Here is a 27,913-nt window from a genome sequence, read left to right as displayed (position 1 = left end):
TGTTGTAGAAGGTCTTGTGTCAATGTAGACTGGAGGCATTGGTAGTGATGTATGTGTGTACTAGGTGCTGCTGTAAATCAATGACAATTGCTTGCCAGATGTTCTATGGGCCAAAAGAGGTTGGCTTTTCAGAGTCCCTAATTGTCAGCTTGAAGAAGTGCCTTCACTTGTTCCTTTGGCCGGATGATAATATCACAAGAGGCGTAAGGCTGGGTGACTTCTCTTCCAGGTGACACTTAGATAAATCATTGACAGAACCTAAATGAGTTACCTAGGAACATGATAGCCACTCTGATCTCCCTTGCTAGCACATTTTCATGGTAGCTTCTGCTATATCAGGGACGCACTGTGCTGTTGGGCAAACTGGCCATGCGAGAAGGGCTGCTCTGATAATGCACTACGTGGGCCTGCTTTTTTGTCTGTTTCTAGGCCTGTTTCATGGCTTGTGGTAGGATTTTACTTTTGAAGCATTGCCTGCAGAAAGCACAAATGCATGCAGTCTTCCATACCTTGCCATACACTTATAGAGTATGTCTTTACATGTTCAAAACGTTTTAGCTATCTGGTTCACTAATGGGGTTAATTTTGGCACCTGGGTCTGTTTTCTGTCCAATCCAAACCTATGCAGCAGCTGTTTCAAAACATATGTACAAAAAATGCGTAGATCATATTTAATAAGATACTATTGGCATTTATAAACCACATAACCAAATTCAGAAAAGTTGCACAGTGCCTCGTGTTTGGCCAGGGCACCGTCACTGCAAACCACATACACATGCGTAATAAGGTCTTGGCAATAGAGGTTCTGGAGAGTTTGGTAATAGCTTGGTTTGTAGAATGTGTTTCAGGGAGGTGGTGGTAGCCTATGTGTCTGTGCCATGTTCTTTCACTCATGGATCTGCTCGCATCCAGGTGGGCAGTAGCTGGACCTGCAAGGACAAGCCAGTGCAAATGGTAGCAGAGGAAGGTCCCAGACCGTCCAAGCCAGGCTCTGAGTTCCAGTTTTAGAGGTGGGAATAGTTTGGGCCTCTGGTAGCACTTTGCCACCAAAGGTTCTGATTTATTTTAGAGTGACTTCTCAAGCTGAAATCAATGTCAATGATACAACCATCCTTACTGGTATTTGCTGCCTGCAGCACCTTTTGTGCAACCCACTAAAGTAGCACTTTTAAACTTGTCCGAGGCCTGCCATTGCAGCTTGAAGTCAGTGTCCCATTACTATATCGACTTGGCATCTAAAACCCCATGCCAAGCCTTAGAGTCCCCTTTCATTACATGCAAGTCATCCCTAAGGTAGGCCCTAGGTAGCCCATAGAGCAGGGTGCTGTGTAATTAAAAGGTAGGACATCTATGTTTTAGTTCTACATGCCCTAGTAGCTAACAACTCCCAAATGTGTGTTCTCACTACTGAGAGGCCTACCCTTCATAAGATAACAATGCAAATTCCTTATTCATTTTTATAAGTTGTGATTTCTAAACTAGAGGTGGTAGATATGTCATGTTTGGTATAAATGAACTTGCAATAATAAAACCTCTTTAATGATGATTTATCATTACAAGTTTGAAAATGACACTTTTAGAAAGTTGGCATTTTCATGCCGTTAGCCCTCCATGCATGCAGCCTGTCTAGGTCACATGACTGGGTTTAACTGACAGATGGGACTTAGGGATTCACCCTAGCCAATCACACAATAGAGGGATTAGCACGGCCTGAAAGGCCTTTCCGCTTGCAAGATGGGGGCAGAGCTGGGCACAAGCCCACTCACATCTGAAAGGGCGTAGCTCTGCTGCTACACAATAGGCTTAATGCAGATACCTAGGAGCCAGGGCAGCGGAGGCTGGAAATTCCTGGAGCCTCAGAGAGCCCTTCTGGAAGCTTCACACAACTTCTAGGAGCAGGGCACCAGGGTATAGAAATAAGGCTTTCAGACTTGCTCCTCAATTCACTACCGGACCTGTGAAAGAACACTCTGAGGACTGCCTGCTGCTGTGACCTGCTGTGCACTCTGCCAGACTGCTGATGTACCTGGAAGGACTGCTTTGGTGCCTGGAGCCTGCTTGAACCTTCAGAGGGGAGCCCTGCTGTACAGCCCTGCACCTGCACCCTGGACTTCAGAAGTAACTTCAAGAGCTGTTTTAGTTTGTTTCCTGTCCTGAGCCGCAGGGACTTAACAGGCTCCCTCCATTTTGAGCCCACCCCTAGACCCAGCCTGTGGGAGTCCTGAACCCCCAAGAGGTCTCCGTCCACTCTTGGACTCTTGGTTGTGGTGTTAAAAGTGCCAGATGACCAATTTCCAAACGTGAGGACTTAAACAAAATTTGGCCCAAAAGTGCTCTGAGAACCAGGAGGAGGCAGGGACCAACCTGCTGGTCTATCTGCCTAAGGTGCATCTCCAGTCGGATTGACTGTGTGGCTTCTTCCACTACGTTTTCCTCCTCCTCCGCAAATCCTTTTCAGTATCTCCTCGCAAAAGTGATGTTCGACCCTGTGGAACTGTCTTTGGCTACAACCAAAGCCAATGTGACTGCAGAGGAGAGAGTACCTGCACTTCTCAGCAGAGGTGCAATATTTTCTCATTTGGAGAACACTGCCACTTCTCAGAACCAAGCATGTTTCCTGGTATTGAGTATGTGCACTTCTATTTTTCATTTAAAGAGCACTGGTTCATACACTTTCATGGTACTGCCTATGCCATTACCGAGGAGGTGCCATTTTATTCTGGTCCTTGGCAATTCTGGCTGTTTTCAGCTTCAAAGAATCGCCGCATGTTACAGATTCTCCTATGGTTCAGTTAGTCACCATTATGGTGTTCAATGAAGATTTTAGTGTTAGCTCACTGAGCCATCCTGACAGCATATGTGTCTTCTATCTATTTCCATTTGTCCATAAAATGTCAAAGTTCATGAGGGAGAGGAAGTACCCTTCATGTACAGGACTGGCTCTGATCAAATAGACTCCTCTCTGGAAATTGGCGAAAGGGTCAGACATGTTTCTTGCGCTGGCTTCAATCTTATCTCACTCAGCTAGACTCTTGTGTCCGAACTTGAGACCACTTCTCACATGGGGGTAGTGTGGTGGATGGCTGCATTACATTGTAGATAGAAATATAGAGGTTGATTCACAAACATGCCAGGGGTAGATAACACTTATAGTAGGATGGCAATTTGATCTTTGAAAGGTTTGGGGCATAATACTTACTCTGAAGTGTAGTAAGGAGGCAAAGTGATTGAGAAAGACCTCTTCTAGGGATTTCTCCCCTGAGAAGCATTTGAGAAGAACAGCTCAAACAGTGCATCTTAAAGTATAATATTCATATACATTTGCAAAAAAGGATCTGAGAGGGCACTAATTGAATGTTCAAATCCTTTCATGGTGTGCCAAGCCAATGAAATCTGATGCTTCCCAGGAGTTGACCAAAGTATACTTTGGTATGTTTACCCCACATTGACAACATTTTTTAAAATGTGCTATGGATGCTCCAAAGATTACCTTCATCATGCTAGGGCGAGGATTCTTTCCTGGGTGCCCCATTATACCAAAACGTTACTTAAAATCTGCCTGTGCCACATTTTTTATTTATTCTGCGATGCACAAACCAGTAGTTGACCCTTAACTCAAAAATTGCTTCAGTATGTCAGGGCTATCATTTTGCCATGGTTGCCACCTTCTCATGTGTGAGGTAGCCCTTCTTTATGCCAGGAATTACCTCTAATGGGCTAGTACCAGCACTTTGCCAGGGATGCCCCATGCCAAAGAAGTCCTGAAGCATGCTAGTATTTTTCATGGGTCTCATATGCCAATAATTACATCCAGAAGGCCAATCCCAGTATTTTACTATGGATGCCCATTACAACAAGAATGACTTCAGCGTGCCAGTGTTAGTATTTGTCACAAGTGTCTGTCATAGTAAGAATTGCTTCAAGTATGCCAGCACCAGTATTTTGCCATGGGGGTCTCTGTTGGATACGAATTTCCTTTCAGTACGCCATGGACCAAGTTCAGGCTTGCAAGCATAGCATCTCATTCTCACTCACACTCACATTCACTCATATTCATTCTCTCTCAGTCCTACTCCCTCATTCTCACACATTCTCAATCACCAACTTTCACTGACTCTCACTCACTTTTAATGACACACAAGCTTACACATACCTACGTGCACACTCACACATACTGTCCCTCCCATAAACACACTCTCACCCATAACCTTGCACTCAACATACATTTTGAAGTATATTTACTTAACACAGCTACCACCAAAGGTCCCATTCCAGCTAACTGTCCTCCAGTTTGTATTACACTAATAGTGAATAATAGAATAATAACCACTATTAGTATAATAGAAAACTGGGCAACAAATAAGTAGCAGGGAGCCACCTTGTGGTATTGGCCATGGTTTCACCACCTCTGAGTCCAGGCATTGAAAGGGCATTGTATAGTTACAGTGAGGAATTTAATCCAAGGCAAACCCCTAAATGATGTTCGTGGATTGAAAACTGGTAAGGTAGCTATGAAAAATTACTTAACACTAATGATGATGTCATCTATATAATAATGTATTATACATAATTAATCATATTGTACATGGGAATCTAAAAACCCTATATAATGATGTATTATGCATAATGAATCATATTATACATGGGAATCTGAAAACCCCGTATAAATGCATGTCTCTAATTTCTCTACAATTTGAGCCTAGTGACATACTCAGTCGCTGATTAAAAAGAAAAGATATCAGAACTCGACTGTAATAAGTTTTTACAGTCAAGCTCTGATGTCACCATGCTTGCTGCCAGAGCCTGCAGCCTAGGTGGAAGGCAGGTCAGGTAGGAGCAGCAGTTTAAAGCAAGCAAATTAAAAAGTTGATTTTCAATCTCCTGCTCTACTTTTCTAGCTTATAGTGACTAGCAGAAATAAATTATTATTTTTCTTATTTCCTTAGATACTTAAAGAAACGTTACAATCTTTCTGCATGTTTCTATACATTCTGAGTTCCTGCAGGTTTTTCAAATTGTTTCTTATAATGAACCATTTCTAAAATCATTTTGCAACAAATACCTGGCAGGTTTTTGATGTGTTTAATTTTGCACTAGAGATTCTATTTTTATTATTCATGTTTGCAAACATGCTCTCTCTTTCTGAAAGAGCTGCTCACCAATGTTTTGAGTGGTTTGTGGGAAAGGTGATGGTGTGACCAAGTATTAAATGGGAAAAAGTACCCCCTGCCGTAAGTGGTAAGGATATTGCAGGCCACTTGGGTGCTCCATAACTTTATAAGATAACTCTGCCTTCAGTCTCATTCCTCTATATTGTTTTGGAACTCCTTGGTGACTTGCATTATCCTTACAATGTATGGAAGGGGGTCACTGTATCCCCTATACTATACAATTGAGTAAAAATACCAAAACGTATCATGTTTCTTTGAAAAATGCATGGTGACCTCAGAGGTACCTTAGCAGTGGACAGCACATGTTTAGTGTCACCCAAAATTAATGCTGTTCACTTTATCGATCTCAGAAGGATGAAAGGCTCAGTGGTCCCACCAGAGGTCGGACTTGACACCTGCAAGACAAAAACATATTCCTGTAGCGGATCCTCTGAATTAACAGGACCCGAATTCAATATGGATACTAATAAGGATGACTTCTTAATAATAATAATGATCTTCTAGTTAGAAGGGTAATAATAATTAATAAATAATGATAATGAATACAAAAATCATAATGATGAATACTTGGAGTTTTTTTAAAACAATTATTGGGCTTTTAGGATGGTAGTTTTAAAATAGTGTACAGTATAATAAAGATGTTTTTTAGGCTCTTCTAAACTTACTAGTTATAAAATTAAAAAATATAATGCTGTTGTTTTGCTCCTGAAGCCTTCGTCTGACCACCAGCTCAGGGACAAGATTGGTTTACAGAGTTACAGGAGAGGCCCTGCCTGCTCCCAAACCAGCACTTTTCCCAAATATGCGAGGACCTGAGTTAGAATAGTAAATCATCCCCTCCTGGAACATTTCTCCTGGGTATTTCTGTGCCTCTGCTGCCAATTTCAGAGGGAGACATCGAAGTACAGCCAGTTCCCTGCGACATAGTAGATAGAGGAACTTGTTTGGGTAGAAGGCCGGCTCTAACCCACCCTTCTTCCAAGGGTGGGCGATAGTCCCCCCCCACGTCCTTAAAGTGAGCTAAAGTCTAGGGCACCACCAGGTGACGACTTTACATTACTGCAACTATGAGTTAGTCTACTTCATGAGTAGTAGGAAACATTTTCCCAGGGGCCACAAAATATGGTCTGTGGTGTGCCCGAGGGCCACATAGGCGCCAGTGGGATGGGCATAGGGCTTTGCGGGCTGGGGGTAAAGTGGCCGTTGGTGATGTGAACCATGTACATAGTGAGGTCAGTGAGTCATGGAGTTATTCCGAGGGTTTCAGTCCATACTGCCCTCTAAATTAATCCCAGACTCTCTAGAAGGGTCATACATTTGTCAATACTGTGTTATGCAGTTTCTGCATCTCTATCCTTTCACCAGCCTTCTCTAGTTGCTATCACCACCTCGGGAGAGTCGAGTGTAGAAAACAGAAGCAACTACATTATTGAATTGGAATTAAATATAATTGCACAATGTAAAACCGAAAAACCTACATTTAATTCCGGCTTCCACACTTGACTAAATTGTGTGATCCTAGGCAATTGTTTTATTTCACTTTTCCTCCCTTTTCTTCATTTCAAATTTAAGAGTACCTTGAAATATCCGTATTCAGGATGTGCACAGGACCTTCTCTTGTGCTTGATTTAATAAACTTTAATGTTGTCGAGAGGGTTTGACAGGACAACTGAGTTACCATTAGTTCACTACTAACATTGTTGTCAGGGTGATGGAGGCATGAATGTTTCTACGCTCATATTTAAAAACTATCAATTCTTTTGTTATGTACTAAGGCGAAACAATTCTGCATGTTAATGAATAAAGTGTTTGAATTTTGAAAAGACTTTGCAATTTTACACGTTTGTTGCAAGATGTCTTAAAAAATAAATGTGTTTCAAAATTTAAGTGGTGCAGGATAGCTTCTTTGCTTATTTTCTTTTTCTTTAGTTATCTTGTAAGTAAAAACGTGCACATTGATTTGCCACCTTCCTAAAGGTTAGTACTCTCTAAGTAAACAGCAGCCAAGTGATACAGCTGACCAAGGGGTGCATGTGAACGTCAGAAGGCCGTCAAGCAGCCCGCGGGCCGGACTTTGAGTACCACTGGTCTACTTGGAGCTCTTAGTGTCAAGAGAGGAAGTCTTCCAGATGATGATGCTTTTTGGATTAACTTGAGGAGGAAGAGACATTTTTGGTTTCAATTTTCAGGGCAAAAAAAAGGCGTGGCAATGGGATGCCATTTTATAGAGGTGGAATATAAAGAGGAAAAGAAGATGAAGATTAAAGGAGTTTGTTATAAATATCTTTACAAATAGACAATATTGAGCATAGCTAATCAATAGGTAGATGGCATTGGAATTGTCTACACAGAAGTTCAATGGATGCCCAGAAACCCAAATGTAAGCTTCTAGATCTGGTAGAACCTTTGTAATTGGTCAATCAGTCTTTCCACCAGTTGAGAGATGAAAGAAAATACATTAGGACCAGAGCAATTTGAGGGCCAGGCAAAATAAGGGGCAGAGAGGGGGCTGCAAAGCAAGGCTGAGCATGCAGGAAGCAGGGACAAGGGACACCAAATGTTTGAGGATATGAAGAACCGGACTGAGCAGAGCTATTCTGCCATTTCTCTCTCACTCTGTCTCCCTCAGTGTGCCAGGGCATGTGGCCAGCGAGCACTAAGCGCTTGTTTTATATGTGACGCTTGCTGCCACAGGTTTGAAGTTTCACATCTCCTTTGCAAGGTACCTCTCCGGCTGTGCGTGCCAGGGACTGGAGGGGGTGCTATCAAGGGCTCGGGTGGTGGGGGCATCACAACTGCCTGTGTTCAGGAAGGCCGATTACTGAAACTGTACTCCTCGTGGCTATGACTCCCCCGCGGCTGACTCTAATTTAATTTTTGCCTGACCCCTGCACCATCATAATCTAAGATTCATCAGGGAAATTAAATTTAATGCTGTGTCCTACACTAACTGTGGTGAATTGGAGCTGGGAGAGCTGTAACAAGGTTTTCCACCCGTAAACTCTCTCTCCGGGCCCCCGCCTCTTCCTCTAAGCGTCTGTGTGCTAGGAGCCCGCTGTTAGTCTGTCTTCAGTGCTTTTTGGTCAGTTTCCGGCTCTGAGGTAGACAAATGGGGGGCTGAAACTCAGACCTGGTGAGCATTGCATAGATTGTTACCCTATGTACAACTCTGTGTAGCACATGTCCTTCTACATGCACCAAATAAAGACAACAGAATAGAGGCTAGAATGGGCAGGTCTGAAAGGGCCACTGTGTGGACCATTGTTTGGTCCCAGGACCCAAAAAATACCCCAAGCACTGTCCCTTTCAACTCGGCCCAACTGGAAGTGCCAGGCTACTCAACAGGCCAGCCCCACACTGGAGATAAGGGGCATCCCACCATGTTGACGCTTGGGGCTGGCGCTGGCTGGCGCTTGGCGCTGGCTCAGTAACATCTTGGGATTTTACGTCTATACTTACATTGGTGAAAACAAAACTATAACGTCCCATTAGCTAAAAAGCATGGACATAGGAACCGTATGGGGCGGGGGATTTATCAGCCCTAGATTTTGGAGTGGGGGTGGAACAGTGGTATCAATAGAATTTGAAGTGGCAACCAAAGGGTAAACAGATACACACAGATGATGTCTCTCTAAGGCTATGCTGGATATCGCCTAAGCCTCCTTGAAGTGCTGGAACCACCGAAGCAAACTCTTCGGGGGCGGGTTGAAGGGGTGAACAAGACCTCTTTGATTTGTTATTTATTTATTTACTGCCCTTGAGGTCTTGATTGTCTCCTAAAATTGTTCTGTTTTTCAATCCTGGTGAACCAGAAGGGTAAGGGAAGGCAGTAAACACTATTTTATGTTAATGTTATTGCTGGTTCGGCTGACTGGAGAAAAAGAAAGATTTTAGGAGAAGCTCAACACCTCAATGACTGAAATAAAATAATTAGCAAAATGGAAGATGATGTCGGAGCCATCGCAGTGTTGGATTTTTTGTTTGCAGCTCTTCAAGGATACTCCTGCAAAGTGCAGCATGATTTCAGACGGACTTGTTCTGCCGCTATGTTTGATCTTCAGTATCTGTGGAAGCATTCAAAACAAAAAATCATGACTACAAGCAGGATTTGGAATCTGGAATTGGAAAATCTACTCGAGCAGCAAAAAACTGAACTCCGGAGCAGCACCTTCTGGTGTGCCATGTTGTGCCATTCTCACTGATTTTTCAGCACTGAACGAGCTCACGGTGGTAAAAATCAGTGCTTATTTCCACCCATTCTTCTAACTCCGCAGAATTCTGCGGAGTAAAATTCTGCAAGATACGCCCACCCCTACTTTAGATGACAGCATGAGTCGTTCTTTGGCTCTTAGAGATGAGCCAGACCACTATCTTGTCTCTCCAGGAGGCTGTCTGTATCCCAGTCCAGAGATGTTGTGCATGCTACACCCCTGCTATACAAGCCAGTACTGGATTAAAGGTTTCACACATTACATTAATCACACAAGCACTTGCCAATCATGCACATAGGCAAGTGGCTGGATGTAGGAAGTTGGCTCTGTATGCACTATTTCAAAGTAAGTAATAGTATGCACAGAGTCCAAGGGTTCCCCTTAGAGGTAAGATAGTGGCAAAAAGAGATAATACTGATGTTCTATTTTGTGGTAGTGTGGTCGAGCAGTAGGCTTATCAAAGGAGTAGTGTTAAGCATTTGTTGTACATACACAAGCAATAAATGAGGAACACACACTCAGAGACAATTCCAGGCCAATAGGTTTTGTGTAGAAACATATCTTTTCTTAGTTTATTTTAAGAACCACAGGTTCAAGATTTACATGTAATACTTCAAATGAAAGGTATTGCAGGTAGGTACTTTAGGAACTTTGAATTAGCAAAATAGCATATACAGTTTTCATATAAATCACATATAGCTATTTTAAAACTAGACAGTGCAATTTTCAACAGTTCCTGGGGGGGAGTAAGAGTTTGTTAGTTTTTGCAGGTAAGTAAACCACCTACGGGGTTCAAGTTTGGGTCCAAGGTAGCCCACCGTTGGGGGTTCAGAGCAACCCCAAAGTTACCACACCAGCAGCTCAGGACCGGTCAGGTGCAGAGCTCAAAGTGGTGCCCAAAAAAGGCTTCAATGGAGAAGGGGGTGCCCCGGTTTCAGTCTGCCAGCAGGTAAGTACCCGCGTCTTCGGAGGGCAGACCAGGGGGGTTTTGTAGGGCACCGGGGGGGACACAAGTCCACACAGAAAGTACACCCTCAGCAGCACGGGGCGGCCGGGTGCAGTGTGCAAACACGCCTCGGGTTCTCAATAGGTTTCAATGGGAGACCAAGGGGTCTCTTCAGCGATGCAGGCAGGCAAGGGGGGGGGCTCCTCGGGGTAGCCACCACCTAGGCAAGGGAGAGGGCCACCTGGGGGGCGCTCCTGCACTGGAGGTCGGATCCTTCAGGCCCTGGGGGCGGCGGGTGCAGAGTCTTTAGCAGGCGTCGGATCTTGGAAGCAGGCAGTTGCGGTCAGGGGGAGCCTCGGGATTCCCTCTGCAGGCATCGCTGTGGGGGCTCAGGGGGGGCAACTCTGGCTACTCACGGTCTCGCAGTTGCCGGGGAGTCCTCCCTGAAGTGATTGTTCTCCACAAGTCGAGCCGGGGGCGTCGGGTGCAGAGTGTCAAGTCTCACGCTTCCGGCGGGAAACTCAAGTTGTTTCAAAGTTGCTTCTTTGTAGCAAAGTCGCAGTCTTGGGTGAACAGAGCCGCTGTCCTCGGGAGTTCTTGGTCCTTCTAGATGAAGGGCAGTCCTCTGAGGCTTCAGAGGTCGCTGGTCCCTGTGGAAAGCGTCGCTTGAACAGTGTCTTTAGAAGTGGGGAGACAGTCCGGTAGAGCTGGGGCCAAAGCAGTTGGTGTCTCCGTCTTCTCTGCAGGGTTTTTCAGTTCAGCAGTCCTCTTCTTCTTAGGTTGCACGAATCTGAGTTCCTAGGTTCTGGGAAGCCCTTAAATACTAAATTTAAGGGCGTGTTTAGGTCTGGGGGGTTAGTAGCCAATGGCTACTAGCCCTGAGGGTGGGTACACCCTCTTTGTGCCTCCTCCCGGAGGGGAGGGGGGCACATCCCTAATCCTATTGGGTGAATCCTCCATCTGCAAGATGGAGGATTTTTAAAAGAGAGTCACCTCAGCTCAGGACACCTTAGGGGCTGTCCTGACTGGCCAGTGACTCCTCCTTGTTTTTCTCATTATCTCCTCCGGCCTTGCCGCCAAAAGTGGGGCCGTGGGCGGAGGGGGCGGGCAACTCCACTAGCTGGAGTGCCCTGTGGTGCTGTAACAAAGGGGGTGAGCCTTTGAGGCTCACCGCCAGGTGTTACAGTTCCTGCAGGGGGAGGTATGAAGCATCTCCACCCAGTACAGGCTTTGTTACTAGCCACAGAGTGACAAAGGCACTCTCCCCATGTGGCCAGCAACATGTCTGGTGTGTGGCAGGCTGCTTAAACTAGTCAGCCTACACGGATAGTCGGTTAAGGTTTCAGGGGGCACCTCTAAGGTGCCCTCTGGGGTGTATGTTACAATAAAATGTACACTGGCATCAGTGTGCATTTATTGTGCTGAGACGTTTGATACCAAACTTCACAGTTTTCAGTGTAGCCATTATGGTGCTGTGGAGTTTGTGCATGACAGACTCCCAGACCATATACTCTTATGGCTACCCTGCACTTACAATGTCTATGGTTTTGCTTAGACACTATAGGGGCACAGTGCTCATGCACTTGTGCCCTCACCTATGGTATAGTGCACCCTGCCTTAGGGCTGTAAGGCCTGCTAGAGGGGTGACTTATCTATACTTCATAGGCAGTGTGAGGTTGGCATGGCACCCTGAGGGGAGTGCCATGTCGACTTAGTTGTTTTGTCCTCACTAGCACACACAAGCTGGCAAGCAGTGTGTCTGTGCTGAGTGAGGGGTCCCCAAGGTGGTATAAGACATGCTGCAGCCCTTAGAGACCTTCCCTGGCATCAGGGCCCTTGGTACTAGGGGTACCAGTTACAAGGGACTTACCTGGATGCCAGGGTGTGCCAATTGTGGAAACAAAAGTACAGGTTAGGGAAAGAACACTGGTGCTGGGGCCTGGTTAGCAGGCCTCAGCACACTTTCAAATCAAAACTTAGCATCAGCAAAGGCAAAAAGTCAGGGGGTAACCATGCCAAGGAGGCATTTCCTTACACTGGACACGAAATAACTTGAATTTCCTCATTATTTTGACAATTTGACTTGTTTGTCTTTTTTTTCCTATCCTTGAAGTTTGAACATAAGAAATGTTTCATTTGCACCAATTTAATTTACTGCTCTTCTCAAACTTTGTCACTGCTAGTGTTGGCCCTTCAATGCCGACATGGTACGGCACATTCAATCATTTTTATGTTCTACTCAAAATATTAGGCCCTCGAGATCAGTCATAGTTAAGCAATTTACTGCCTGACTTGAATTTTTGTATGAAGGCTGCATTTGTTTCTAGCAGTGTCCTGATGCAAAAATGGAGTACTTGGTGAAAGATTAAATGTTTCTGAAGCTTAACTCATCTTTCTCTTATTCATTTGCAAAGAAGCCAATTCCACGTGATGCATGTGGGCATCTTGTTCTTAGTATATCTCCAAAATGATTTGTCAAATACATGCCACAAGAAATAGTAGTGCAGTCAAACTTAAAAAGCAGCAGAAATTGTGCCTGGTTCAGAGGGGCCTATGAGATATGAAACATGAATGGGAGATCAAACTAATTGGTTGGAAAAAGTAATGGGCCACTTGTAAATGCCACCGGAATGCCAGGAGAACAAAGGAGAAGCATTCTGTATAAAACAGTCTGGTTATAGTTGAAAAATGTAATCCAAATTTCATAGAGATCCAAGTTGTTGGTCAAGATACCTTAGACAAATGTATGAGCATGTTTAGAAGTTCATTCTTTATTTTTATCTTTTTAAGCACAATATGGACATGTACACAGCGAATGAGTTTCGTCCCCTACACATTGGGACTTCTTCAGGGCATGCAAAATAAATGTAACATATCCCAATTTGCAGTCCATAAGACTTCTTCCACCAAATGATCCCAGCAATAGTCTCTCTTGTTTCATAAAGTAGCCGTGCATTCACTTGTTCCGCGTGTGCTTCTGCACACAAGTAAGGCCTCTTCCCCCCCCCCCCCGGTTCCACAAGACAAGAATCCAACACTAAAGAAACTCTTTCAATTATAAGGGGTGATATAAAAGTAAGGCATGATTTTGAAGCAGACAATCTGCTGAAAAAAAGTATTGCCACTTTGCTATTTTGGGAGCCCATACCCCAGTAATTTACTGAACCCCCAATATGTTGATCACCCCAACATTATTTCAAGTGATTCTCCTCTAGCACCCTTAATCGAGCACTACGGGATACCACCCCCACAACATTAGGCCCAACAAATAGCACAGTAAAATCAAAATAGTGACTAGGTCCACTCAATAAGAACTGAGTTCTAGAACAATGGGATGTTAAAGTTAGAATAGGGAATACAAAGTACATCACTGTATGCCATGAAGGCAAAGATACAGAAATATAAAGTCAGGCATCAGATTTATCAGTTTCAAATAAAGACTGCTAACAGCATTTCTAAAAGGAAAAGTTTCTCAAATATTGGACAGAGATTGAGAAAAATAAGTCTCGCCTATGAAAACAGTGTTCCATGAGAAAATAAAGAATTGCTCAACCGGACAGAGTTCCGTGAGGAAAACTAAAAGAGTCACCGCCATCCACATAAAACTAGGGAGTTTTATACAACTTTATGCATAAACAGTGAGGACAAACTACAGCTTCAGCATCGCATGATTATCCACAGTACATTTTAGACAAATCAGAAAATGCATCATCACCATAAAGTCTATAACACAAGCCCCCTCTGAAGTATAATCAGGAATCTTCCATTACCTTCCACAGGAACAGAAATCCAGAGATGCAAAACATAATATGAAACATTCTGTAACAAAGACCTATACATTAATGTCCTCACAAACGTGTATCATGGAAGTGTCATTCAAGAAATGTTACATCAGGAACACAGTAGAAAGCTTCATCCACAATACATGCTTTCTAAAGAAAAAGAAAACTACATAACATGCACTCGCTCTGCGGAAACTGTGGAAAGAAGGCGTGCGGGGGGGCAACGATTGTGCGGGGGAATGAGCAGGAACAAGATGAACAAAAAAACTAGAAACTGCATCTATTTTAATAAAACGGTGTCTCCACAAACATGTGGCATGACATACTAGATTATTAATCACTCTTGTAATCATTTCTATTGATTCATTTTAAATGCACCATCATTAATTCATTGGTTCTGACTAGTATTCATCATAAAATTATTAATTTGCACACCCTATTTGCTACTCAAAATTGCAAATATGAAAAAGAACTCTAACACTATTAACAGGTGAAATACACAATCATTTGTCAATTTTATAATGAAGAGCTTAACATTGAATTTGTGTCTTGATTTTCTCACAGCGCGATATTCCCCAGACTACACCACTGGACGCATGATGAGCTTTACCACGGTGTTTGCAGTCATGTTCAATGGATGCACCGGTATAATGGCTGGATCCAACATTTCAGGTACGCCGGACAGTGCACAATACCGCTAAGACAAAACATGAAACGCGTTTATGGTATCTGTGAGATATTATTTCTGTAGAGAAAGATCAATGTAGCCTGGCAGACATAATGTACCCCTAAAACAAGCTGAAATACTTGATGTACTTGGGTCCAAATGTTGCTCCCATGAGAGATAATACTGTGATGTGTAAAAAAAAAAAAATATAGCTAAAGCCTGACAATCCCAGAAAAGACTTCCCAATCACTTTTTTCAAAGTAGTCATCAAAGTTGCGGAGAAGATGAAAACAAGACAGACACAGACCAACATTCTGGATAGCAATCAGTCAATGACACCATGTGAAGGTGACCGCTATTCTGGACATGGTCAGTTTCATCAGGGACTTCCTGAACAAAATGCCTCCATGGTGCACCGTAATTTGCTCCTTGAGTCTTACATGGTTATCTCCTGTATCTTGTCCAGTGCTTGAACACGTTAGAGAGCATTGATGTACCAGTATTAAGAGCATTTCACTGCATGGCCCCCTTTTTCCTCTTCCATGGACAAGCTTTCCTGTAGAGTTGCCCAGGTGTCCTCCAGTCTCCAGATCCGTTCAATAGTTATGTTAGGCCACTAGGCACTTGATTGCCCAGAAAAAGCTTCCATACCAATTCGAGGGTCTCAGTACCCCTTTATCATCCGCTTAATTGGACTAGAAGAAGAATGTGAGCCCCTCTTAACCTTGAGTAACTGCGATTGAGTCATAGATGCACAATGGATGAATTCAGCTCAATGGAATCAAGAGATTTGTATTCATCTTCGTATTTGAGGATATCTTCAAATAAAGAATCTAAAAGGTTAGCTTTCACTTTTTTCAACTAAAAGATCACTGTTTCTCCAATGGTTAATGATCTGGATATATTACCTGATAAGTCTCCTACTGTGTTGTTCTCCCATCTGTTAAAAACACTAACAAGGAAGATCATATTGTTCAGGTTTTGAGACAGAAAATAATCCTTAATTATCTCTCAATGCAACTGTGGAAATCTGTGTAGAGGTCTCTTGTGAGCTTGCTTCTGAATAATGGAATATATTGTAACTTGGATGACTGCCCACAATGTAGGTGTTGACCTGTCTGTAGAGGCTCTGAAGCCGCCCGTCTCACTCAGGACTTTTGTAACCGGGCCTTAGTACCAAATCCAACATGGGGCAGAAAAGCTTTTTACTCCTAAAAACCAGCTTCCGGAATTTTTTTCTAGTGTCTTTAGGAGTTGAAGAATCTTGAATTAAATACTCCACGTTCCATAAAATCCATCTCTTTGCACAAAAGTGGCCTCACAGTTTGCAGTCATTGTAAGTTGGTTGTCTAGTGTTTCTGCTGTTATTGTAGATGTCTTACTAAATGTTCTTCATCGTTCAATCACTCGATCAATCAAACTGTATCAAATGCACAGTCCACATTGTGTCTAGAATACACCTAACTTTTTACTAAAGTATGCCTTTTTGCAGTCAAAATGGATTATACTTTGAAGAGTGCAGAATGTTTAGTTTTGGGGATACATGGGTTGTGAAAGAGGCAACTATGAACACTAAACCGTGTAGGGGAGAAGGAGGTTGTGTGCAATGAAAGTGTCCCTTTAAAGGCCTGTTGTTCATTTTATGGATTTGAGGTGCGAAGAGATGTGTTACCTCCAAACTTCACATATAAAAGGATTTAAGAACAAGTGTTAGAAAAGCCAGTGCAACTGGATTTAATATTCTAATAAATACAATGTTAGGACATTAAAAACATGCACAAGGGAGGGAGCCATCAGTGCAGGCTAAAATCTCAAAGCTTTCCCTCATGCAGTTCAGTGCAAGCACTGGAGTGGAGCCAGAAGGATACTCCCAACAGCCAATTGAATAAGGTGAGAGATGAATACTCTACTCGGCTGAACCAAGAAGTGATTGACAAAGTCTAAAGCCAGTGGCTGAAAGAAGCTCGCTAAAGACAACCAAGGGCTGAAAGGGGCGGAACTAATTCCCACTCTATATACATTGGTAGTAATAGGTCTGTCTGGTAGCCAAACAGTAGAAATACAGATGTAAAAATGGGGCAGAAAACATACTTTTACTCATAAAAGGCCCCATTCCTAACCCATGTGCTCCTGAATTGCCCTCTCAAAGAATGTGAAAAATCATTCATATATTGTAAAATGAGTGTCAGGGTCATCGGCTTCCGCAGAATTGTTTCAGGGGGAGCATAGTTTTGATGTCATCCGTCATCCACCCCCACCCGCCGTGACCCATCTGCGGTGTCCCGGACTGTTTTTGGCGGGGGCCGCGGCCGTACTAGAGCAGGCAGTGTAACATTACGGTGGCCGTAGTTTTACGCTGCACTGTGAGCCTGCACACCAGGCTGTATCTAAATCCAGGGGTCTAAGCATCCCCACACCCCCCCCATGGTCAGGGTTGGAAGCTCACATTGACGCTAGTCCTGCTCTGGTACCCCTTAAATGCTGCTGTCGTCATGGGATCTGCACTCTGGCACAAATGCATTGGCAGAAAGCATGAACCTTGTACTCTGGCCCCATCCGGAGTGATGTACTATCCGGCCACTCACCTCATCCACCACTAACCACACACAATAGGGATATAAGGGCCAATAGAAGAAAGAGGGAAAGGGGAAATGGAATAAAAGAGAAAACAGCGACACTGGATATCCCCCTCTGACTCATCGCTCTGCAGGGCACACACCTCTGCAGGCCAAAGTGGATATCTGAAGACACGAGAAGATGTCTTAATACTCTGTCATTAGGGCAACCACAGCAAAAGAAAGAATAAACTTTAAAAACATCTGTGTAAACAACTCTCTGTGCTTTGCTATAAGCTGGTGTTCCTGAAACTACAGCATAACAAGATTTAGGTAAATATGTTTCCATTCACTCTCCTTTTCTATTAACAAGGTGACTGACTACCTTATGCTGTGTTCTCAGATTCCAATAGGCTTAGAGTTTAGTTTATCTTCCATGCAACTGCATAGATCTGCAGTTCTTCCTATAGTCAATAAATTACTTTTCTAAATACCAAATATACCTTATGACACACACGCAAACATATACCAGTGGCGTAACAAACCTTGAGCGGGCGGCCCTACGAACTCACACAGGAGCTCTCTGTCCAGGGTACTGAGCATGGGGCCCCCCTGGAGCTGGCACCCCCTGCACCGCATGGGCCTTGGGAGCCTTTGTTACGCCACTGACACACACATACTCCAGATAGATGGATATATGGATATATGGATAGATGAATAGAGATATAGATAGATAGATAGATAGATAGATAGATAGATAGATAGATAGATAATCGGTTGTTGATGATAAGGAACCAATGTGTCTCCTACCTCATCTAACAGCAAATTTCCCGCTTTCTCCAGCATCCCAATGCCCGGGGTCAATGAAATACCCTTTGCCTGAATGGGGAACCCCACCGAACCCCCAAAGTACCTTGTTCAGTATTGCACCTTAATGCAGCGCATTACCCCTACTACTGTAACCTTTGACCTCCCAAAGATGTGTGCCTTTATACAAATACTGATCCCATTCCAATTCTGCCTTGCAGCTTCCTAATTCTTGACTGGCCACCGAGGGGTTAACCCGTGTCTTGGGAAGCGTAAAAATCTGTAATAAGCTGAATCGCTAAAGTGGAAAAGAAAGGTCGAAAAAATATATTTTCTGTCTGCTGAGGTGTGTTGCTTTGCCTTTTTTTTGAAATTTTTTTGCGTTTCAATCCTGCTCACCGCTGACTGCGCTCTGCTTCCCCTCCCTCCTTCCTCCTCATCCCAGAAATAATCAGTGACTGACTCTGCAATCCTGCCATCCACCTACTTTAGTTAAAATATTCAGTGGAAATGATAGGCTGGCCGTTAACCCCTCCGGTGCCAAAAAACAAAGACAAGGCGCGTCTTCATTACTGTGAGGTGTAGTTTGTGAGTTACTTAACATATAATAGAACATTAGAATGTTGGGAGCTCAGTTGAAGACAATACAGTACTTCTGGGCTTATAATGGCTGTTATTAGCCTGGAGTTCCAACATTCCAATGTTTGTCTTCATGTTGCTTCCTTTGTAATTTAGAATTTTCTACCCTCAGTGCAGGGCCAGCTTTAGCGCCGGTGGCGCCCTGTGTGACAGTCTTTTTTGGCGACCCCACCCCTCCTCGGATTCCCTCACTACCATCTGGCTAATGTGCCCCTCATCTCTCCATAGCTCCTCTCTGACATACATTCATTTCTTATAAAGCGCTGGTAAAGTCTGGCTTTACTAATCCACTCAGCTATCCACATAAAATATAGTTCTGTTCTGTGCAGCAGGCACATTAACCCTCTCTGCTACTTTATGGCGAGTCGGAGCTGCTGCTGGACAAAACTCTCATCTCCCTCCCTAGCGGGAACATTAATCATTAGAGTTATCTTGACATTTCAATTGTTTCCTGAAGGCTGGACGCACAAGGAACTTTTCAGCAGGTGCTTTTAAATCACAGGTTTCAAAGGTCATTGCTAAACATAGCGCCCCCTGAGGTCAGCGCCCCCCAGTCTAGGTCACGAACTGGTGCGTCTGCACCACCCTAAAGCCAGCACTGCTTCAGTGGATGAAATGTTCGAAAAGCCTTATAGCGGTTGTTAAAGGCCCTCATCTGTGGCTCGGGCCTATAACTCTGGTTCGGGGCCTTTAACAACTAGTATAGCACTTGACAGTTGGCAGTAAGTCTGCAGTATAGTAATTACGTTTATTGAGCGCCTCATACCTTTTTAGGAATAATTAATTGCATTATCGGATGGGTAGCTTTGTTGCAAGGATGTTCTACTTGCAGACTGACTACATTTAAAGAATTTTGGTGTTGTGCACGAGTGACCAGAGTGGTGATCTTACCATGTTTGGCGTTACAGTGCTTATCACTGTGATCATGAAGGATACGTGAGAAACAGCATGGCTCCGCTTACCTTAGAAAACTATTGCAGTTTATTCTGCTGGCCCCATTTTGAATTTATGGTGATTATTAAAGATTTTCAATCCACCACCAGTCCTGTGTATAGCACTCACACCAAGAATTTCCACCGTGCAGCTCAGGCACTGTCAGTAGCTACCCAGCCATCGGTACTTAGCTCTTGGATATATAGTCTAGCCTAATAAGTAATTCAGAGCAACCGAATGAAACTTAGACATGCTCCTTTGCATAGTGTCAGCACTAAGTGCCAAGTTGTAGACCCTAAAGAGGCAGCCAGCCCCACCAGTCTCAAAGTAATGTAACATCATGTTATGCAGAGCACTCTCTCACCCAGGAGAGTATTGTGGCATTGAGCAGGTGTGAGTCTAGGCACACCTAGGGCATAGTGGGACTACTCAAAAGCCAGGTCTTCAGCGTCTTGCAGAATTCAAGCGGTGAGGAGGAGCCTCGTAGGTGCAATGGAAGGTCTTTCCATGCTTTAGGAGTTCAAATCAATCAATCAATCAAACAAATGTATAAACCTCGCTACTCACCCGTGAGGGTCTCAAGGCGCTTGGGGGGGGGGGCAGGAGGGTCACTGTTCGAACAGCCATGTTTTGAGGTTCTTTCTGAAGAGCAGGAGGTCTTTTTTGCGGAGGTTGGTGGGGAGGGAGTTCAAGGTTTTGGGGGCAAGGTAGGAGAAGGACCTGCCTCCTGTGGTGGTGTGTTGGATGCGGGGGGCTGTGGCTAGGGCGAGCTTGGCTGATCAGAGGTTGCGGGTGGGAGTGTGAAAGTTCACTTTTTCGTTGAGGTATGTAGGGCCGTTGTTGTGGAGGGATTTGTGTGCGTGGATGAGGATCTTGAATGTGATTCTCTTGTTTATGGGGAGCCAGTGAAGGGTTTTGAGGTGTGGTGAGATTCGTTCGTGGCGGGGGAGGCCAAGGACTAGGCACGCGGCTGTGTTCTGGATTCTCTGGAGTTTGCGTGTGAGTTTGAGTGTGGTGCCGGCGTAGAGGGCGCACATACAATGTGATTGGCAGCTTGAAGCCTGCAACATACTCGAACACCATGTAGCAAAGCCACTGCTGAAGTGGTCCCTTATGCTTTGTCTCACACCGTGTGTGTAACCTGTCATCGGGGAAGGAAGAACAGGGTGCAACTGCAGAAGCTGACGTTGAAGTGAGACAAATTAAACAAAGTAATAATCTGAGGAACAAGTCTGACATGGTAACAACAGTTATTATGTTCGTGAGCAGCCCTGGGTGATACCCATCCATCAAAAGTAGGTTTCATCACAAAAGAGTTCGGAGACCCCTTATTTACGCTATCCATCCTGTTTTTGTGTGGCTGGGAACAGAGAGGACAGAGATTCTGCCTTGATGTTCTGCATTACTCTTCTCCCCTATATGAGCCATGCTTTAAAATGTTGAATCTTGAATATGTTGAGAGATGGGAGTAGATCTGAATAAAGGGACTATTTTAAAGTCCACCAAGATGCCTCGGGTGTGTGGCAGATCCATTCACGTATTACATGTGCATCTTCTCTAGCGTTCACTGGTTTTCTTTAGGTGGGATTTTCATGGTCTCCTAATGGTGGAGCATGTCCTGTGAAAGTTCAGGTTTGTTTGGTATCAGCCAGCTGTGCTAAAAGTGTTTATTTGGATTCCTCATTTTGTAAATTCTTTCATCCAATCAGCAGTGATTCAATCAATCAATCAATCAATAATTTATAAAGCGCGCTATGTACCCGTTAGGCGCTGGGGGGGGGGGGGTGCTGCTATCGTTCGAAGAGCCATGTCTTGAGGAGTCTCCTGAAGGTGAGGAGGTCCTGGGTCTGGCGCAGTGAGGTCGGGAGTGAGTTCCAGGTTTTGGCGGCGAGGTAGGAGAAGGATCTGCCGCCAGAGGTCTTGCGCTGGATTCGGGGGACGATGGCGAGGGCGAGGTTCGCAGAGCGTAGTTGACGTGAGGGAACGTAGAAGTTGAGTTTGGTGTTCAGGTAGGCGGGTCCGGTGTCGTGTAGAGCCTTATGTGCGTGGGTGAGGAGTTTAAAGGTGATCCTCTTGTCCACGGGGAGCCAGTGGAGGTCCTTCAGGTGAGGGGAGATGTGACATCGGCGGGGTATGTCGAGGATCAGGTGGGCGGATGCGTTCTGGATGCGTTGGAGTCGTTTGATGTCTTTTGTTGGGATGCCTGTGTAGAGAGCGTTGCCGTAGTCGAGTCTGCTACTGACGAGGGCTTGGGTCACTGTCTTTCTGGTTCCTGTTGGAATCCACTTGAAGATCCTGCGGAGCATTCGGAGGGTGTTAAAACAGGAGGATGAGACTGCGTTGACCTGTTTGGACATGGTGAGTGTGGAGTCGAGGATGAAGCCGAGATTTCGTGCGTGGCTGGCTGGGGTGGGTGGGGGGCCTAGGGCGATGTCATTAATGGCATCATGCCCATATACACATGCCGATATACACATGCCAACAAGTATATACCTTTACTAACTGTAGAAACTCCATCTCCATCTCATCTCTAGGCACTTGTTTTTGGATTTTATCCTTCATCAGTAGAGATATAAAAGAAGCAAATCTTATCAGGGTTTGCTGAGAATGCTGCCACTCTCCTTTCAGGTCTCAGTACCTCTCACTGGCGCACAGGTGCATCTCCAAACGGTCGTCGGCTTATTGGCTTGGGGGCCTTTTTAAACAGAAGCGGATGGGAGCACATTGCTTCACATCACAAAACAGTTCACCCCTTTGCAGTGTGGTAAATGCAGTAAAATGTTTGCGCTTACTTGAATATTAGCTGTAGTTTTTCACTAGTTATGGTGCCAGTAGAGTTGCTGCTGAACTCATAAATGCCATTGGAGCTCATGACATCTGTGGCACCATCAGACAGTGCTTTATTAGCATTGCCTTGCATTCTGGGACTTGTAGTTGAATGTTTCCACTAGCTCTATGTATTTGAAACTTCAAGTGTGTAAAGTCCTGTTGGGTATGAGAAGGGATCACAGGGGGGCTAAGATTTATCCATTAGCAAAGTCCAAAGTGTTTTTTGGTAGAGGTGGGTGAAATTTCCAGAGTTTGATTCGGTGGAATCACATGATATCACATTAAAATTCTGCATTAGTCTGTGGAATTCGGCATTGGGGCGGAGTGGGCATTTGGTGCTATTTTCTTATCGTAAAATGCAACCTCACATCACAAAATGTATGCAAGGATGCATTTTATCTATTAAAAAAACGCAGCCGCCAAATACCCTTGCCTATTTGGCAGTATCACTGCAGAATATGCAAAGGTGTCAAGTGATGTGCAGTGAGTTCTACACTTTGTAAACTTTGCATAATTTTGACTGATACTGGTGGAACGGTGAAATTTTAATTTATTAGTAGTTACACATTACAGGAGTAATGTGGAATTACCAAATTCCTCCAATTCCACTGGCAGAATTGAAAATTCCTCCTTGGCCTAGTTTTTAGCGTCACTGCAAATGCTATGTTTGAGAAAGTAATCCTATAATGATTTCTTGTGGGTAATCTGTCCTTATTTGGTAGCCATTCTGAATTCTGACTGAATTCTGGTCTGAGATGGCTGGATGACAACAGCTCTAACATTGATCAGTATGGGGGCCACGTAAAGCATCCTTGCTGACTTTTAGCTCATCTCTTTGCCTCATTGTCACCCTCTTAGGTAGACCTCCTGTCCCATCTGATCACCAGCCTGTGTGGTTGCATGAAGCGTGCATCCTGCATGACACAGTAAATGCATGTCAGCACCGCCGCGTTGCATCAATGATGCTAAAGGGCGACATAGTTCTGAATTACCCGTGTAATTCACAGGCCCTCCTATGGGTTTTGACTGCACACATGGACGTTGTCACATTTGACCAACATCTTGGTGTAGCCTAAGCTGCACATCCTTTGGCCTCCCTAATGAGATCACAGGAAGTGATCTCCCTTGGCCACTAACCATGATTACGAAACAAGAATTGAAATCATATGTTATAGGCATTGTTGAAATCACAGGGAGCAGCTACAAAACATAGAAACTTACAATTACCAGGTAATATGTGCAAGAATTTAATGGAAGTAGATAAAATGCAGGCGCATTTGGAGCGAGAAGGCAGGCACATCTGGAGCGAGGGACCACAGGGTTTGCCCTTGCATCACTTTCTGTGCCACGGAATGCGCGGGCATTATTTCCTTGTTACTTTTGAGGGAGGAGGTGGTGAACAAAAGCCCTCTAATTATATCCCCATTGGTTCTAAAGACTCTGTGGCCCCTGGCATCTCCCCAATGACGTATAAACACTTCTCTAGGTCTGCTCTGCCCGGTAATCCTGTGCTCGGCCACTCACCAAATACAACTCCTGCTCCGCCCTCTAAGGTGTAAATATCTCATTGTGTCCCATCTTTATATTTTTCCCTCTCTCAGGCTCCCAACATCTCAAACATTTTCCATCACAGCTTGAGGTGGATTGTTCTTAATTTCTTCTCTTTCCTTTTTCTTTCAGGAGATCTGAAGAACCCGAGCTACTCCATCCCGAGAGGGACCATAACCGCGGTCATCTTCACGTACATCATCTACAACCTGCTGTCGCTCATGGTCAGCTGCACATGCGACAGGTAAGTCTCTTTGGCCAAGCTCTCCAGAGCAGGATCCACTGATGGGGGTGATATCTCCATGGACAGGCAAGGTTTGTCTGTATTGAAAAGTGCCATGTAACTTAGCCTGCAGCAATGCTCTCAGAGTGTTCACAAAGTGTTTGTAGTCTACGTTAGAAGTGTTCGGACAGGGCATAAGTGCTCGGTTTCTTTCAGTACAGTTTCAAATTTACAGTTACCAGTTAAAAAGAGATATTTACGTTGATCGTTCAGCTTCCAGCCCCCCATATTTAAGGGTTTTCATTCCAGAACACATTGAAAATATGGATATGCATGTATTACCGCATAAGGTCTCATCTCCTTCTTGCATCCTGAGATGCTTCAAACATAGTTGTTCTTCAGTGAAAAGGAGTATGTCCGCTCGCTGCTTGTGCTTTGCTTTGGAGAGAATACACCTCAGAAAGGAATGCAAGCTTGGTTGTGCAGCAGATTAAAGGATTTTTTTTTTTTTCTACAGCATGCTATAGATTATATACTTTTTCACATGCATTAACCTGCTATTACTAAGGTAGAATACCAATGGAGGAATGGACATAGGGCCATGACGTGCAATTAACTCAATAGAAGGATAACTCTAGTAGCTATGACTGAAAGGATGAGCAGAACTGGCTACCAGAGTCTGTTGGTAGAACAGATGTTATCCACTTGGACCTCTTTTCATTGTCTCTTGAGGTGACCACCAATGTTTCCACCTCCCTCCCTTCTTTCTAGGATCCTCACCTCTATGGCAGATAAAGCCACCCAATCAAGACTGAATTGTGATGTGGTTTGAAAATTTAATTCCACAGCACCAGATTATTGTTACTTATTCATTAGCGGTTCCTAATGCCTCGGTCTCCTGTCAGATTATATCTTACATTCTCCCTGGCTTCCACATGCAAGTTTATCTGTGGCCACTGAACCAAACTAAGGCAGCATCATTGGTGACCCAAAAGCATACCCCTTCCTCAGCAATATTGTGGGCAGCCTCATGGTACACATCATATCCTGTCTATGAACACTGGTTTCCAGTTCTCAGTTTGAAAGCGGCTGCTCCATCCTGTCTGATGACTATCCCTTGAACCGTGCAGTTACTCCAGGCCAGTGTTCTCAGTCGCAAGTTGGGAACTAGAGGGTTTTGGAACGTAATCCACTGAAGCGCCTTCACTAGTCCCAAGGTCCGCCTTTCATCCGGACTGGCCAATAAATTTCCTGTCCCGGTGACACCGTGTTGTCAAGCCTGACATTCGTTTTTCAGAAGTAAGGGTTGAGACGCACACATGGGGTGCAAAGCGGGTGGTGACTCAGTAGGTGCTAGTAACCTGCCTGAGTTCACCTCTTTTCCAATCTGCTCCATTTTATTTGTGATGGGTGGGGAGATCGAGAAGTGAATGTTTATCTCAAAGGATGGATACAGTTTTACTTAGTCTGTAGATTGATCGGCTCTTTTCCCGTGACCTTTTGAAGTAAGGCTCGCCCTTCTGCTGGTTAGGTTGTAGAAGTGTCTAGCCTCTACCTGTGGAAAATACTGTCCTGCAGATATTTAAGAAACAAAGGGCCTGATTTAGATATTGGCAGATGAGTTATGCTGTCACAACGGTGACGAATATCTCGTCTGCCGAAATGTAAACCCCTTTTTATCCTATGAGATTTAGATTTAGGTAGATGGGATATCAGTCACCGTTGTGACGGAGCAGCTCGTCCGCTAGTATCTAATCAGGCCCAAAGTTTTTCACTTTTCAGTGATTTGCTCCACCCCACAACACACGTGTTATTTAGGACTATCGTGGGTGGAAATGTCCAAGTAAAATGGCATAAAGAGGTAGATGCTTTAATTAGGAAGTAGTGACCTTGCCTTCAAAGGGAACAGTGACAGAGGGGCTGCCAGTCCTTAGTGTGCTTCCTGCCTGAACCTTAGGCCCTGCCAGAGGAGACCGCTCTTTGGTACCTCAACAGAGGGAATAATCTCTCCACTGAGGGGTCATTGTATTACATAACAGATACATTCCTGAACTACACACTGCTTTCAAATTGATAAAGAGCTTTCTTAGAAGAGTAGCTTACTGCTCCTTAGGGCATGTTTGGTGGGAAGGGTGTGGGATATTGTGTGGGGAAGGGTGTGGGATATTGTGTGGACTATGAGAGGGGAGTGTTGGTGTCATGAATGATGACCCATAGGGATGCTCTTACCTTCATAGGTGTAAAGTGTGGATTGAGTGCAGTGTGGTGAGCAGGAGAGAGAGATAGGGCTGCTACCTTCACATAGCATCTTTGTGTGTTGTATGAGAAATGTGAGTTGAAAGTGTGGCTTATGTCCGAGGTCTTCTGGTGGGGGACCCGTGGTGTGTGTTTTTTGTGTCACTATGATCGTGTAGCTGCGCTTCACTCGTGCAAAGGAGCAAAGAGGTGTTGTAAATTTGCGAGTTTGGAAAGGATCTTGCAAGACTTGTATCACAAGGCAGATATTTCTAGTCTTTTCGGGACTAATCAGCCTGTGGAAAATCCCTTCAGAAGCAGCTCTGGGGTCCTGGTATAGAATGAAACCGTGTGAGGTGTCAACCATCACTGGGCTTCGTGTGGGTTTGGTGAGCTGTAGATGGGTACCAGCTTCGATCCAGGTGTGTACCTCGAGCATTTCGGATTGGGTCAGAGTGGATTTCCGGAGTATTGCAGGTGAGTGGCAGATGTGTTCCAGGTGGGTTCTTGTATGTTCTAGATCTGTTCCAAGTGTCATCCTGGTGTGTTCCCGGTGTATTGCTGGTATGTGGCAGATGTGTTTGAGGTGGAATCTCCAGTGTTTTATTTGTGTTCCAAGTGTGGCCATAGTGAGTTCCAGGTGTATCGCAGGTGTGTGAAAGATGTGTTCGAGGTGGCTTCTCGTGTGTTCTATTTGTGTTTCAAGTGTGGTCCTGGTGTGTTCCAGCTATATTGCAGGTCTGAGGCAGATGTGTTTGGGGTGGGATGTCCTGTGTTATATTTGTGTACCAAGTATTATCCTGTGTGTTTCAGGTGTATTGCACATGTGTGGCAGATGTGTTCAGAGAGGGTTTTTGTGTGTTTTAGTTGTGTTCCAAGGGCGGTCCTGTGTATTGCAGGAGTGTGGCAGATGTGTTTGAGGTGGGTTCTATGTTCTAATTGTGCTCCAAATGTGGACCTGGTGTGTTGCAGGATGTGTGGCAGATGTGTTCCAGAAGTGATCCATTTGGGTTTAGAGGCCAGCCAAGTGTGGTGTAAGTGTTATTTGCAGGCATCAATAATATTTAACGTTTTGCTGTCACTGCTGTCGATTGACACTTACCTCTTAGGCCTGCCCTGGTTAGCTAATTAATATGGAGGCTGCCATCAAATAAAGCCTCCTGATTCCCATTCCTGTGTGATTTGTTGTCCTCTGGAGGCCACAACTTCCTGGAACCGTCCTTCTCGAATGCTGCATGGGGCCACCGAGCAGAGTGTTCCGCAATCTATGAGGTGCAGCTGACATCCTGTCTACAGCTTCTTCCGGAAGTCCATCTCTTTCTTCCACCCAGCGGCGTCAGGATGCCAGGAAGTGGTAGGAACAGGCG

At 44.5% G+C, this 27,913-nt stretch overlaps 1 protein-coding gene across 1 annotated transcript in view; it reads left to right on the top strand.

Moving 5' to 3' along the window:
• The window catches only part of LOC138265281 (solute carrier family 12 member 9-like), a 452,520-nt gene that overhangs the window by 140,444 nt on the left and 284,163 nt on the right, over nucleotides 1-27,913 (top strand). Inside the window, exons 5-6 of the mRNA XM_069212880.1 lie at nucleotides 14,675-14,782; nucleotides 24,221-24,332. Of these exons, the coding sequence (XP_069068981.1) occupies nucleotides 14,675-14,782; nucleotides 24,221-24,332 (220 nt within the window). The remainder of the gene's footprint in view (nucleotides 1-14,674; nucleotides 14,783-24,220; nucleotides 24,333-27,913) is intronic.

Source organism: Pleurodeles waltl, chromosome 11 (genome assembly GCF_031143425.1).
Source record: "Pleurodeles waltl isolate 20211129_DDA chromosome 11, aPleWal1.hap1.20221129, whole genome shotgun sequence".
Lineage (NCBI taxonomy): Eukaryota > Metazoa > Chordata > Amphibia > Caudata > Salamandridae > Pleurodeles > Pleurodeles waltl.
The sequence above is the reverse complement of the archived record's forward strand: the minus strand, read 5'-3'. Positions and strand labels throughout refer to the sequence as shown.